Below are 15,200 nucleotides of genomic sequence, written 5' to 3'. Positions count from 1 at the left end.
ATATAAATTCTCGCTTTCATTGTCGTTCTGTACATTCCGAACATGTGGCACTGACTTTACTGCTGCCGGAAAGGCCATGTTTGAATGGAATTAGTTTCGGTCAATTCAAGGCTTAATCGCTTCTCTTTTGAGGCACCTTCTGTCTATCTGTGATATTAACTGTAATCTGTGCCTAAATCCAGATTGGTTCTCTCATTTGATTGGCTGTGATTACCGCCATTTCAGCTTGGCCAAACAATTTGAACCGTTTAAAACATGATGAGGTCCCAGTAAAGGTCTGGAAGCACTTCAGGGGGCACACAGACCTGAGCTTCAGGTGGGTGTAAAGAGAAAATAGGCGGCAGCTGTGAACAAGTGTGTGTTTACTTCTCATGTCTCAAAACAATTGCTTACATACCATGTTTGAATTATTGCTAGATGTAAACCATTCAATTTCATTTGCTACATTTACTTTTTATGGTATTACATATCAGATATAGTGGGAATTGAGAGCGAAAATCCTGAAGATAAAAAAGATAAAAGGGTTATTTCAAGCGTCAGATGTTTTCTCATGACCTTTGACCACAAATAACTTAATGGTTAAAATGTACCAAGTCATCACAAAGGACTTTTTATTAGAGCATTCAGTCCATTCAAATATTTAATGGTGGTTCAGATCTTGGAGGCATGTGTGTGATTTAAAATTTGTTGTAGTTGATCATTGTGTCATAAATGTATGCTACAGCAAAGTATGCAAAAAAATTATCATAAAACAACACATCCTTTATAGCTGTAAAATGCAATCTGGTGCAATTGTTTGTAAATGACATTGTCTGTACTCCAGGTGAAATTTTACTGTAATCACTTGTTTCTCCAAGCAAAGAATGCACATGACATTAAAAAAGACAAAGAAATAAACACCCTCTGTTGTCCACTAAACAGAATTTCACATTTAATGAATGTCTTATAAAATCAAGATGACACAGTTAAGATCTTTTTATATGTGTATGGGTCAATGGTTGTAATTTTTACATTGTGATTAACAGACTTCACAAACAGCAATTTTATGATAAAACAGGCTACTTAGAAACTTTACTCTAAAATATATTCTAATTGATGTTGACGCTAAAAGAGTTTAAGACTTTGTGAACAGCCCAAAAGCACACACAGTATGATGATAAATATTTACAACTTGACACTTTACTTTTTGAGCCAAAATAATGACTTCAAAGTATGTCCATAAGCAAAAAAAAAATGTACGCACACATTCACAAACATGATGACAAACAAACAAATGACCACAAATGAAGACAAACAAACCACATCCTTCCTAAAGCAGAAAGATAATGTCGTTAACATTCAGAGTAAATATATGTATCTATATTTAATATTGGATGAGTGAAAATTCTTTCCATAACTCACTGAATGGGTCACTGTCTTAACATTCAATGTTGTTTCATGTCTTTTTTTATTTTGCTCTTCCAGCATAAATATCAGTGAAAAAAAATCAGATATTCCAGCTAAGATTTTCAAATGAGACGAAAAACCAAGTGAAGTGTAAAGGTATGCAACATACCTTAAGAAATATAAAAAAGCTGTTAGCAAGTATGTTTGTTTCAGGACCTGAGCCTCAAAATGAAGGCCTACCCTCACACAAGCTACTGTGATGCTAGTGATCCTATCAGATGTATTGCAATACCACAGTATTTTCCATGTAAGGTGGTCCAAATTATTTCAATATTTACAGGTATATCCCATGGTATTGGTATACCAGGTTCTTTAAAGGGGCGATTAATTAAGACATCAATTTTAACCCGAGCTTTTGTTATATAAGAGGGAATCGTATCCATCAAACATCCTGTAAGTGTCAGAACTGAAAACGTCCTTGTTACTGATATGATAATTGTTATTGACACCAGGCTCAACAAACGCCAGGTCCTGGAATGCACCTATCTATGATGTCATTGATGGGTAGAACACCCCTCCACAGAACAATATCAACCACAACATCTCTAGCCCGCCCTCTGGTTCGGGCATGAAAGTTCCTTTAGTAACACAAGTGCGTGGAACCAGAAAGAGCGAGCAAGCATAATATTGTGGAGTCAGTGCCTGGTTATGGAAGAACACAGTCGCTGCATAACCTCCCTTCGGATTCCGACATTAGTAATGCATGGTTGAAGTTTGTTTTTAAAGAGGTTCCACCTCACGTGGGTAAAACATTACCGCAGATTCCTTTGTGAACAAGGCATAGGTCGACGAGGGATTTGCAGAGAGACTAAAATTAAAAAGCAGTGCCATCAATATTGGATTAGATAGGAATGACAAAGGAATCTTGTACATTCATCTGAGTACATTAAGATTGCGTCAATAATGCTTTGTTAGAGATCGCTGGATATGCCCTGGGCCCTATTCGCACGGGATGAGAGTTACCTGTGGATTTTTAGTCATTTATAATACTTGCAGAGGTTGTCTATGATCTTAATCCTGTGTGAATCGTTAAACACCATACAATTATAAGCTATACGAACTACACGCAAAGCCTTGCCATCACATCCAGGAAATAAGTCAGTAAATTTTAGTAAAATCACAGGCTTCATTTATCCTGTGCGAATACGCCACATGAAATACAGATGTGGGAAGGTAATTTAAATCACACAAGGTCCCAAGATAATACTAATCCCATGCGAATAGGGCAAATGTGTAACCTAACATTACGTCTCTAAACAAATTCACAGAAGGCTCCAACTAAGTTTACAACGCAAACTGCTATCCAATTATAACAGTGGGCGTTTACTTCCAAGTCTTCATGGCGGAACGCCCATTCACACCAATCGTTTGTCAATCCGGCCTCAAAACCCGGGTAGAAAATAGACTATTACTTATTGATTTTGAATAAATTCGATTTTTGAGTTTAAAAACCACGCGAACATCATAAGTCGACCTCCTACAGTATAAAACAATAAACAAGCCAAGTTCATCACACCGTTAAGAAGTACTGTGCTGTATTACGATTGAACTATGACACTTTCTGATTAGCATACAGTAAATGAGATAGCTACATGACTTGAATGCTATAAACTTTTTATGCAGAAGAGAGATATTGATCATAAATTAATCTCTTAGGAAATAATAGGATTTCATTAAAGGATTGTAAAAAGCAGTAATTGCTCACGCAAGATGTACCCACTGAATAATTCATTTCATGAAGTGAAGCTTAGCTTAGCGAAGTGTTGTGTAACATTTACAAAACTACTTTTTGGTGATAGTGTTTTTGACCTCTGACTTCTGAATGAATCATGTGGAACTCACTGCTCATTCTAAGGCGATGGTTCGGTAAATATTACTAGTGTCCTGAGGTGCAGGTCTGGGAGACCGTAGCTAATGTTTGTTGACAGAAACGATTTCGCTCCAATTCTTGTTCACAATCAATGCTCCATTAGTTCCGTTGCCGAGGTTAACAGAAGGGTAAACAAACTGGTTGAGTGGACATTTACAAAAACAACTGCAAAACCGCATTTCTGGACAACCAAATATCAACTGAAGGAGTGTTTGATTGATTTGAAATTCGTTTTTTAAGCTTGGATTTTTTTAATTTCTCATTTAAAAAGTCTCATTAAACACAACTATATAATACTGACTGAGTTGGCGGTGAGCATGATGTGGATGGTAGCAGTGAATCATTCACACTTAGTCTGTGCTCTGTCATACATTTTTGTCATATTAATAAAACATTTAATGAAACACAAACAAGGACATAGTAAAATGTCTAACAATGGGAAGAGAAAGTGCAAATATTTTGGCTCCTTGTTATCATTTATCATTGTTTGCCTTTTCTTCAGGAACCTCGCAATTATTTAGCCGAATCCTTTGTGGTACTCCTCCAGCAGTGAACAGATGCCTTCCCACAGTACATTGCACAACTTCCTCATCTTCTGGAACTTTCTGTCTTCAAACCAGACGACCTACTGGAGAACAGACAGGATTGGTGAGATGCTTGGCAAGGTATCTTCGCAAAGTTAGCTGGCCAACAGATGTACCAATACACACAGCAATAGCGTGACAAGACTGCAGCATTATTGCGGATATCTGCAACATGCATGCACACGTACAAATATGCAAACGTACATGCTTCGTAGATCTTGTCTCAGAGTAAATCACACACATGAGATAATAGGAAGAGATATAGGGGACAAACAGCGTGTTGGTCAAAGCGAAATTTACGTGGTGGATGTGTGGGATAATAGGCTTCGTCTGAAAGCAAAGCTCCTCCAGATGTACAAAACACAAAGCACATTCAGTATTATATGTTTAATGTCAGCTCCCAAGATGCAGTGGATTCATTTAAAATATGTTGCCTGTGCGAGTATGTAAATGTAAATTTTGCGGTTGAGAGAGCGTGTTTGGTCTCTCTTTTGAAATTCATGTGGAAAGCAGATCCATCCCCTACGGATGATGTGTAATTCTTTTCTGTATTGTTCAACCTCTATTCATACTTTTGATCCATTTTCCCTTTGAGGTTGGGACGTTTGACGTTATCCCACAAATCATTGCTGCTTTATGCAAATTGCTCCTGTGCAGAATGATGCTTGCTTTCATAACATTACTATCATTGTGCATAAGACATTTTAGTTTATGACATGTATAATAAGCTGTGACTGACTGATGTGCCATGTAATTGAAACATGATGGGAGGGGTACAGGCACATCCAGTGTCTACAGGTTGAGCTGTAAGACTCCTTTTGGGGCAATCAATCAGGGAGAAGCTGAGGAACTGGGGAGATGGGTAAAGCAGACAGATTGCTTGCAGATGGCTGCTGTGGAAGGGAGTAGGAGAGTTCCAGTGAAGAACCCTTCTTCTACCCAATGGGGGAAGGGCCTGACAGACAGAAGGGGTTTAGGCCCTGGAGAGTCCATCATATGTGTGTGTATCTGTGTGAGGTCAATAGCAGGCATGTCGGGGGTGGGGATGCAGGTGGATGTTCAGTCCAAAGGTCTTGTTTTATTAGACAAGCTGATTTTACTACTCATACAAGCTTGAAACCAGTGTTGGGAAGAAGCTACTTCTCCGACTACCATAAATGCAATAGTTTCAGCTGTAAATGGTGCTGCTTTTGCAACTTAATTTAGAATTTTTGTTATATTATGAGTTATATGTTGTCACAACAACGCAGTCTCACACAAATTCGTAACAATTTACGAGGTGGCTAATTTTTATGAATTCGTACCATCTAATTCAAACATTTAAGTACCGTTTGCTTTCATGCTAGGGATATTAGGCTTAGAGGTGGGGTTAGGGGAGGGGATTTGGCATTGTTTATTTTAATAATTTAGTGTTTTTGTATGGTTCTTACGAATTAGTCACCTTGTAAAATAGTTTGGTCACACACTCTCTTAATGGGGTATATGCACATGGGGCAATGATATACTTCAGCTTAAATCTCAGCCAATAAAGCCGTTTTCGCTCTCTATAGCGCTGAGGTTATTTTTCATCAAATGATAACGATATGTTTACTAAGAAAACTTTTACTTATGTATGTTATTCCTCATGCATGTAGATTGCACTGCTACCATTAATTGTTAGTTGTTGTGTTCTTGCAAACAAACGTAGAATAAGAATTTGACCCTGAAGTTGGATATGTCGTGATTGATCTCCAGGTGTTAATACATCATACAAGCATCATCCAAAAAACTTAAAAAACTTTCAAATTTCTCTGTAATCAAGCTTAGTAATTACAAAGCATAATTTGTTTATTTTCAGATTTCTGGATGTAGCTTGAACCGTACTGTATAGTGTGAAACCCTTCTTCTTTTTTCTTGTTGATGTATGACATAATGTTTGGATATTAGACTCAAGTCGTTGACCGTAATTGTAGGTGCATCTTGAAGCGACTGTGTGAAACACTCCATGCACCAGATGTGACAAAACTGGCTGAGATTTTGGAGGAAGTACATCATCACCCCGTTTGCATATACCCCATTGGTTTTATTGTGGTAAGTTACTTTCTATTAGAAACTTGTAGCTTCGCTAACTACTTAATTGTAGTACATCATTTCCAGTTGGCTTAACTGGACACATTGTAGAAACAGACACATTATAAATTTGTTGAAACAGGCTCTGTTATAAGACAGAGCCATATAGTCATGTGGTCATTCTCAGTCGTGCAGAGAAAGTTTTGGAGCGAATTTGAGAGTTTGCCTTGTTTGTCCCCTCACGGGACAAGTTCTTTTAGCTCTCAGTGTCTGAGCACCCATTCTCCTAAAAAGCTCAATTCCCTTCGGTAATTAACAGGCACCAGAAAAAGGGTCCACTTTGGCCTCTACTCTTTCAGAGGGGTAAAGCGATAAAATGACTGTGCCATTTAGAACATTATGCATCTCCCTGCTCACCCCTGTCCCCCTCATCTGATAAAGGCAGAGGAAACCAGATCCAGTTTGTCTGAGAGCAGGCTTACCTGACTGCAGATCTCTGATTAGGTGGTAGACCGGAGACCTGAAATGGTAAGCTAGTGCCCGGTTGCAGAAAAGGTGTGCAATGAGGTATCATTGATGCTGATTCAACAAATTTACATTAGATTCAGCATGGCTTCTTCTGTATACCACTTACAAAGAGGGTTTCTAATAATGTTTGGCAGATATGGCTCATAGACATTTTTATAATATCAGCACAATAATAGTACCACAGTGGGCAAAAACTGTGTACTGAGGCTATTTTATTTATCCTCTTAGCAGTTTGCCTGAAATGTTTGTTTACGATGCATAATTTAACATTGGAAAATAAGGGGCATTTTACACAATCAAGCTTCTACCAAGAAAACAAACAATATGGGAAGCATTTAAATTGCATTTAATGTTTATTAGACTGTTTATCTGCAACCATATAGTTCATGTATATATGTATTGCATTCATTTTATCATTCACAAGCAGCGAATGACCCTATTGGAAATAACTGAGAATAAAACCCACCACCTGAGAACCAATGGCTTAAAACAAAATATACTTTATAAGCAATCATAAGTGATATTTTAAAAAAAGTGTTATGTTATCTATTAGTACTGTATATGGCACTACAGATACAACTATCCAGAAAAACTTCTTACAAAAATGTAGAAACTTATAAAACGGGAAATTACATGTGAATGCTATATAGTATTATGTGAATTCACCTACAGACTTCTGCTTGAATATAAAGGGCTTCAGAAAAGAGAGAGCAATTTTCTCCTAGGCAGTGCCAAATTTCCCAACCAAGACATCAAGAATCTTGCTTCCATTTTTACATACTCCATAGAAAACATCACCATGATGTCATCTGTAATTATCTCAAATGACCAAGATGCAACAAATCAGTGTGTCTGCAACATTTTCCCAGCCAAACATTTAAAAGCTGTTTTTTTCCGCAAGGCTAATTACACACAAAGCCTCTTTCTTACACATGTAACAAGAGTTGAAAGCGAGACAAAATCTGTTGTCAGCATTCATGTAAGCAAACTGAAAAATATGTTTTCACCTAACTTAATCTTCTCCAGCGTCCTTATTTCTTTGTTTGTCTGTTAATTTTTAACTTTTAGCAGTAAAATAAGTTTGCTGGTTTAATTTAAACTAGCTCAAATAATGCTGAATTAATGAGAGAATGTACCATATTAAATATTACGAACCACCAGCAGAATCCTTTAAAATGTGCAAAGCAGGTGGGGCCCATATAGTGATATTAGCTCTTAAACAATTAGCCTAGAAGAATGGTCGACCTCTGTTTTAAGAGCTCTTTTAATTTTCAACAAAGACATAAAAGCTAAGCATTAAAGGCTCATAATTGGTGAATTCGGTTCAGATTGTCTTACATACAATGAAAAGAATGCCTATTTAACCGGGGGTTTCATTAGTCATGTGGAATGACAAATTTTTTCACAATACTTCACAGTTTGTGCACCTGGGATTGACCAATGCAACGTTTCTGAAGTGCAATAACAAAATATAGAGCTTCACATGCCCTCAATGTGTGTGTCTACTACTTAGTGTTCTACTTGTCACTTACTTGCTACTAATCTGCTTAACATGTTGCGAATGCAACTTCACCCAGCAGCAATGCATTTCTTACGAAAAGTGCACATTTCAAGGTTAATATAAGCATATTTAGGAAGATTGCACAGCATATTATCGACAGACAAGTACAATGTTTCGAAAACTAATGTAGGAATGTCTTTCTATGACTCTGAACATTTTTTACTCTAAACAGATTAACAGCAAATGTTGAAATGTACTAGAAACCCATGGCCAAGGGCATTTTATATGCCATGGCATCGTTGAGCAAAATGAGTTTAAACTCTTCCACCCAAAGCACAGGCATTACTATTTGAAATATGATTCAAAACAAATTCCATGATTTTTTGGGGTATTGTAACTAATAAAAAGATAATGTACTTTAATGTGCACATAAATAAATGTACTGCATTAGTTACTGCATATAAGGAGTACGGATCCAGTGTGATGCAGCCAAATCTCTTTATTAATGCATACATGTGAATCCATTGGTCATACATTCATATTTTACAAACTATAGCCAAATCAAGAAAATATCCACTGGCCCTCATCTTAGATATTTTGGCAGTCTGTAGTCCCAAATCCTGACACACAGCACGACAAGACATAAAACTGTCTTTTAGGAGAAGCTTGGAGCAATCCATCAACCCTCAAGTGTGTATACAGGAGGGGGTGTCGAAAAGCAAACTCGTTGGCTCTGGGCAGGAGAAGCCCCCTCAGCTCTCCAAACGAACCAGTTGTTTATCTTGGCAGTACTAGTCACGATCCACTGGGCCTGCCGTTTTGCCCACTCCCGGCCACTGTTTTTAGGTTGAAGTGGGCAGAGCCAGGGTAAACACATGAGCTCAGCCCTCGACGGGCCCTCGGTGCGTCTCTGCTAGGCTACCAGAGCCCACAAGCCAGGGTAAACAGCAGCTATGCGACTAATAACAAGGGATTCCCACTGGTAGGAGAGCTAGCTGGCGAGAAACAAAGGAGAGCGCTAGGCTAGCAAGCCTGTCATCAAACGCTAAACACCTAACTACGAGCAAAACATTATGGCTGGGAAAAACAGACTAAAGTCAGAGGGCGAGCGCAGAGGAGCAAAGGAATGAGTTGTCATCATGGTATGAGACAGAGCGTCCTTGCTTTCTGCTCTGTGTCTCTGTCTCTCAGACGGTTAAAAAAACACAAGTGAGACAGTCTCGGTCTCAGTGCTATTACGGTTGCCATCATCATTTTAAATAAACAGTCATAGTTCTAAATAAGTGCATTTTTGTTCTGTGGAGCTAAAGAAAATATCGCTAAAGACTACCACTAATCAAATGTGAGGTAAATTGTGCCACAAAGTCTTATTCAACTCAATTATAAAGCTGCGCATGACTTGTGCACGTCTACACACAGGAGCCCGATGAATTAAGCCTCACACTGTAATTTAGCAAAGAGAAACAGGTGGGTCTGGACACACTGAATTACAGCATTCAGATAAATAATTTCTTCCCCCAAATTCCACTTTAGAGCGCCACAAACCAGTAACACGCAGAAACACATCAGGATTAATATAAAAACCACACTTTCCTACTCATAACCCTGTAATATACAATGATCTTATGACAAGACTATATTTTTGCCATTATATTCGCAATAAAATGGAAAAGAGAAAGGGTTGTGACTTCTGGTGGATATTTTGGAAACCGTATATTCTTCTACTAGATTTATGGGGTTGGAAACATTTTACAGACTCACTAATGCACTTGTCATTGCTTATCTATAAACCAGAACAAATGATGTGTGCAAGGAGAAGTGAATAACTTTTAACCTGGAAGTTTTGTCCAACATAAGCTATTAGACGGGATGTCTTCTTGTAATAAGTAAGTAACAAAGTCTTTCAGTCTGTGATGGAGTGGCAGAATTATATGAGCATATTATGGTAGGATGCAGTGGTATTTTAACTATAGGATCAAGTGAAACGTGGGCTGCAAGCCGGGTCATTTGTGGACAAAATGATTCACAATCAAGGGGTCAACGTTTGGCTGGTTAGCATAATCCAGTTAGCCCCTAATAGTAAATACATTTACGTATTAGGAGGTTGGCTTAAAAAATTGCATGTGGATGTGAGTACCCACAAGCAAAGATAGACGAATTGTGATACATCTACTCCCAGTGTACTCAACTGAAATTAATGTGAATAGGAATACCAACAGATGTTCTTCGCTCCAGATGAATTTAGCAGGCCTGATGAAGTTTACGATAGTTTGACAGGCCCTAGAGTATGTTTCTCAGAAATCCTTTCCATCATGATGTCACTTTCTGTTTATCCAATGTCTTTATTTTTTGCCTGATTATTGTCTGAGAATAGCTCACCTCTGACTCAGTTACACAGAGCACCACGTCGGCCGTGAAAACCTATGATTAAAGTAATCATCTATTGAATCTAGCTCACAATGAATACATGCATGCACACGCCGTGGGTGGCCTTCAAGATGTAGCAACCGTGCTGTGGTTGGCGTCATCTCCATTGTGAAAGGGACTACATTACACCGCTTGCACTATATTCGTATTGTTAATATATTATATAACTGATCTCTGCAGCTGCTGAGGCAAATGTTAGTGCGAAAGCAATTAGTCAGGCCTTACTGAACAAATTGGTCCCTTGCCTTGCACCCTGACTGCTGCTGCTTGTAGTACTACCTGCAGAAAAAACACACACGAGAGACATAGATTAACAATGGAACACACACTGAGGGAGGCATCTGACTAACATGTTTTTCCAGACAAGTTCCTCTCCTGTCAATGGTTCAACCGCTGATGTTTTCCAGCACTAAGGCACTATCAACTCTAACAAAGATGTCACTGGTCCAATTTTTGACTCATGTTATACAGTCACTTCTCAGAAGCCAAAAAGGGACCTAAAAGTATCTTTCCAGTTGTTTTCCATCAGATTTCTTTACCATCAAGTACAATCTGGATTAACTGCATTCAATCACTTTTTTTTGGGTGTGTCATGTTTTATTTAGGGTCAAAGTCATAAAACATGATTTGATAGTGTAAACTGCCATATAGATATCAGGTTAATACTTAATTACTCCTCCTCTTTTTTAGTTTAGGATCAGACTGACCTCAGACAGATTGCTTTTGTGTAAAACCAGAGAAAACACATATTGATTTTGTTAAAGTGCATGTTGACACTGTCGTACAGAAGATCAAAGATTGAGCTATGGAGCTTTGATAATTGTGTCTACTGGTTTTGTCTACTTTTAATTAAAAGCAACATTAAAATGTATTAGTTACATTTGAGTTATACTGTGTATCGTAGCATTTTTTGTTCTGGGACTTCAAACATAAAAATGTGGTCAATTTTAGCAGGTCATGAAGATTTATGATTTCTGTTTGTGTGCTTTTCAGCTTCTTTTAAACTGCATTGCTGAATTTGTTTTTCTTTACAGGAACGTGCAAAAAACTGCTTTTCATTGTTCTTGGTTTGGATAATTTCTATGCTTACAAATACTTTTTGTTCAAAACGTTTTTGTTTTTTGTAAAGATCTTATGATTGGAAAACAATTGCTTGATATCAACCCTTTTTCACCATATCAAACTGGTAGGAAGTTTATAGGAACACTGTGTATATTGTGCATTCACTAAGTCAGGAAGCGCCAAGGGAAATGAAGTAACTTCCCTTACAATGTCATAGTTGGCTAAATTCTACAACCTCAGAACAAAAAAGCCTCTCTAGTTCCTACTCTCAGTATCAAATCTAATCGCTCATCTCTGTCATTACATAATAAAATATTCAGCAAAATTGCACACCCTCTTTATTGACTCCTAGGCAGCCTTTGAGTTCTTGAAGAGAGATAGTCTTGTCCTTGTTGAGGTCGCAGTAGTCTGTAAACTTGCGGGCACATCGTTTGGGTTTGGCTTTTTTCTTCACATAGCGTTTAAAGGGTTTCATCTCCTTCTTGTTGATGTCGTGACTGCGATTGTTATCCAGCTGGGCAAAATACCAATGAACCACCCGTTCCTCCAGTGTGTGGCTAGGGTTAGGCTCAACCATCCTGCAGGAGATACATTCCTTCTTGTTTAGAGATACTGAGCTAGACTTGCTTTAGCTAATTCAATTTTGTTAAAATAAATAATGACTAAAATAAAAATCACTATATTGTCAAATTTAATAAAATTGTGTAATCAATGAAATCCAAAGGTTGTCATGGCTTTCTCGCTTGTTATCAGTGCTGGTGTATTTTCAAGACTTGCAGTTTACATTTTATCTCGTCTAACTGAATGAAACATTTGTGAATTTTTTAAGACTCTTACCTCCCACCACCAGAGGGGGCTGGTGAGTTGATAGCATGTACCATGTCAGTAGTAAGGGCATCCAACAAACTGGTTATGAATTCCACTTTCTTTCCCTCTGGACACCCTGAAACATTTAAACACATTTCTACATAACCACAGAAAACATTCCTATATTTTAAAGACTGTTGGAAGCCAAAAAACACCGGTATCCATTCACTTGCATTGGTGTTGTGTCCGTACAATAAGTGAATAGGTACCGCCATTGTATGGTAATCAACATTCGTCAAAATATCATCTATTGTGTTCTGCAGAAGAAAGAAAGTCATACAGGTTTGAAATAACAAGTGGGCAGGCAAATGATGACAGCATTTTCGTTTTTGGGTGAACTATCTCTTTAAGGGGTCAAAACATTTCATATTGGCCTTAATCTTTTACCAAAAAAAACGATAAAATATATTTTGCTCCAGTCATATTAGTCTTTCATTAATCCAAACATTATAAAATACTTAAAAATCTTGTTATCAAAGGTTGGATCTATATTTGACCGCTACTCACAGCAACCTAGAAGTACCAATTTGTACAGTATTCTAATGTTCTATCAGCTGATAAAATAGGTATGGCCACATGCAATTTGAGCTTATTTTTTGTTTATTGTTTTCTGCTTGAGTTTGGACTGGGTTCACTATTGTCATATTTTAAAGACCAAACACAACACAGTCTACTGTTGCACGTTTGTATGCCTATCAATTGGAGCATTAAGAAGCGCTAACTTCTGTTTTCTCATGATTCATTTTATTTGTTAATCTGAGCTCAGTTTTCATATCATAGAAGAAGAGAGTAGAGAGGTGAATTGTCATACATTTTAAAACTTCACCAGCTCAATCTATGCTTTTGTGTACCTGTAAATGTTTGGTAGCCAAAAGTTTCGAGTTGTTAGGTGATGAGGCGCTTTTGCAGACCACCGTAGCCCTATTAACTTTTATGACACATTGAGGAACACCTTGGGTAGCAGTGTTTGAACTGTCCCAGATGCGTGGCTGTAATGGCACGCTCAACTTAAGCAAGTGTTCCTGCCTTAATTGTGTCTCTTTAAGGCCAACTTTAAACAGGAGAATGTAATAAAGTAATCTGAGTTTACTTTTCACTTGCGTTTAGTTTGGTTCTCTATAACCGGGCTCCCAAGCCCCCTCTTTTTTGTCTCTGTCACGCTTATTTGGGTGGCTAAGAGCTCTAGTGCCTGAGACCAATCAGACACACAATAACTAGTTATATTTCTTAAATATAACGACAACACCCCTCACACAACCAGCAAGCTAGTCACCAGGGGTCTACCCCCAATCGGCAACCAACACCTAGGCGAAGGACCAGGGGTCTCATGTACAAAGACTTGCGTTGAATTCATACTACAACATTTTGTACGGACAAAACTGTAAATGAACATTCTCACGTTAATTTCACTGTTAGTACATCCGACAGTTAGCATGAAAGCTGCCGTACGCAACGTTTTTGTGCGTACGCAGCGTTGATACATGAGGCCCCAGATCTCTGGTGACCATAGCAACCCACACAAACCTGTCATGAATCTTCTCGATAGGCATGGCAGAGAACCCAAGTGCAGGCAGAGGCAAGGCGGATGAAGACTTGACAAATATATTTATTAACAATAAACACTAAACTAAACAAACAAGCAAAACAAAACCCACGATGGGGGAAAACAATACAGGGATAAATATACGTTGACAAAAAACAAGGACGCTGACTTACTAAACTAAAACTAAGAAGACAAGCACTAGGAACAGAACACTAAACTAACACTCACTTTGACACGGGAAACAGGAACAAGGTAAGATCACGGTATACAGGAACAGAGCACAAGTACAAGCAATGAACCGCACAAGACAATGAAACAAGAGGACTCTTAAAGGGAGACAATGACAGGATAATTAATAGGGGACAGGTGAAACAGATGAAACACTAAGGGGAAGCTAATGACACGAAATGGCGGGAAACACAGACGAGACTCGGGGAGAGTATGGAAGCCCAAAAGGTCCAAAATCTCTCTCCCCACATGAAACAGGGAATTCTGTTTTGGTTCTGCCTCAAGACCAAGAATTAGCCAGACAAGATAGGCAGAACCGTGACAGAACCCCCGCCTTAAGGAGCGACATCCTGACGCTCCTCAAGGAGACTCACAGGACAAGACAGACTGAGACATAGACAAGACTAAACAAAACATGGAAAACAAAATCAGTGGCAGACAGGCAAGAATCAATAGGGGATTAGGGTGACTTAATAAAAATAACAAACAGGGGAGGGGGGGTGGGGGCAAACAAGAAGACATGGGAAGTCCAAAAGGGGGAGGGCTGGGTGGGAAAGTTCCAGCCCTTGGGGACGCGCCAGGGCGCGGAGCCCCAGGAGGCTTGACAGGGGTAGTCCTGGTGGGAACCGTCCTAGTCCCCTGCAGGACTGGAGTCTGACAGGGTCTGAAGATCAGCCTGACAGGGTTGGACGGCGGCTGGGCAGCCGGACTTGACGGCGGCTGGGCAGCCGGACTTGACGGCGGCTGGGCAGCCGGACTTGACGGCGGCTGGGCAGCCGGACTTGACGGCGGCTGGGCAGCCGGACTTGACGGCGGCTGGGCAGCCGGACTTGACGGCGGCTGGGCAGCCGGACTTGACGGCGGCTGGGCAGCCGGACTTGACGGCGGCTGGGCAGCCGGACTTGACGGCGGCTGGGCAGCCGGACTTGACGGCGGCTGGGCAGCCGGACTTGACGGCGGCTGGGCAGCCGGACTTGACGGCGGCTGGGCAGCCGGACTTGACGGCGGCTGGGCAGCCGGACTTGACGGCGGCTGGGCAGCCGGACTTGACGGCGGCTGGGCAGCCGGACTTGACGGCGGCTGGGCATCCGGACT

The 15,200-nt window shown here is 39.6% G+C and overlaps 1 protein-coding gene across 13 annotated transcripts in view; it reads right to left on the bottom strand.

The window, feature by feature from the left end:
* Nucleotides 1-585: 585 nt before the first annotated feature.
* The window catches only part of smoc1 (SPARC related modular calcium binding 1), a 51,066-nt gene continuing 36,451 nt past the window's right edge, over nt 586-15,200 (bottom strand). For 9 of the 13 annotated variants that reach the window (XM_056768471.1, XM_056768481.1, XM_056768470.1 and 6 more), the window contains 4 exons: nt 12,305-12,410; nt 11,801-12,045; nt 10,631-10,684; nt 8,460-8,973 (listed from right to left, as the gene is read on the bottom strand). In XM_056768471.1, coding sequence (XP_056624449.1) covers nt 8,930-8,973; nt 10,631-10,684; nt 11,801-12,045; nt 12,305-12,410 — 449 coding nt within the window. In that variant the 3' untranslated portion in view covers nt 8,460-8,929. Of the gene's footprint in view, nt 3,945-8,459; nt 8,974-10,630; nt 10,685-11,800; nt 12,046-12,304; nt 12,411-15,200 lie in introns of those variants that run through there. The other 4 variants (XM_056768474.1, XM_056768476.1, XM_056768472.1 and 1 more) reach the window with 4 other exon arrangements.

The sequence above is a fragment of the Triplophysa dalaica genome, chromosome 15, assembly GCF_015846415.1.
Source record: "Triplophysa dalaica isolate WHDGS20190420 chromosome 15, ASM1584641v1, whole genome shotgun sequence".
In the NCBI taxonomy this organism is placed as follows: domain Eukaryota; kingdom Metazoa; phylum Chordata; class Actinopteri; order Cypriniformes; family Nemacheilidae; genus Triplophysa; species Triplophysa dalaica.
The sequence above is the reverse complement of the archived record's forward strand: the minus strand, read 5'-3'. Positions and strand labels throughout refer to the sequence as shown.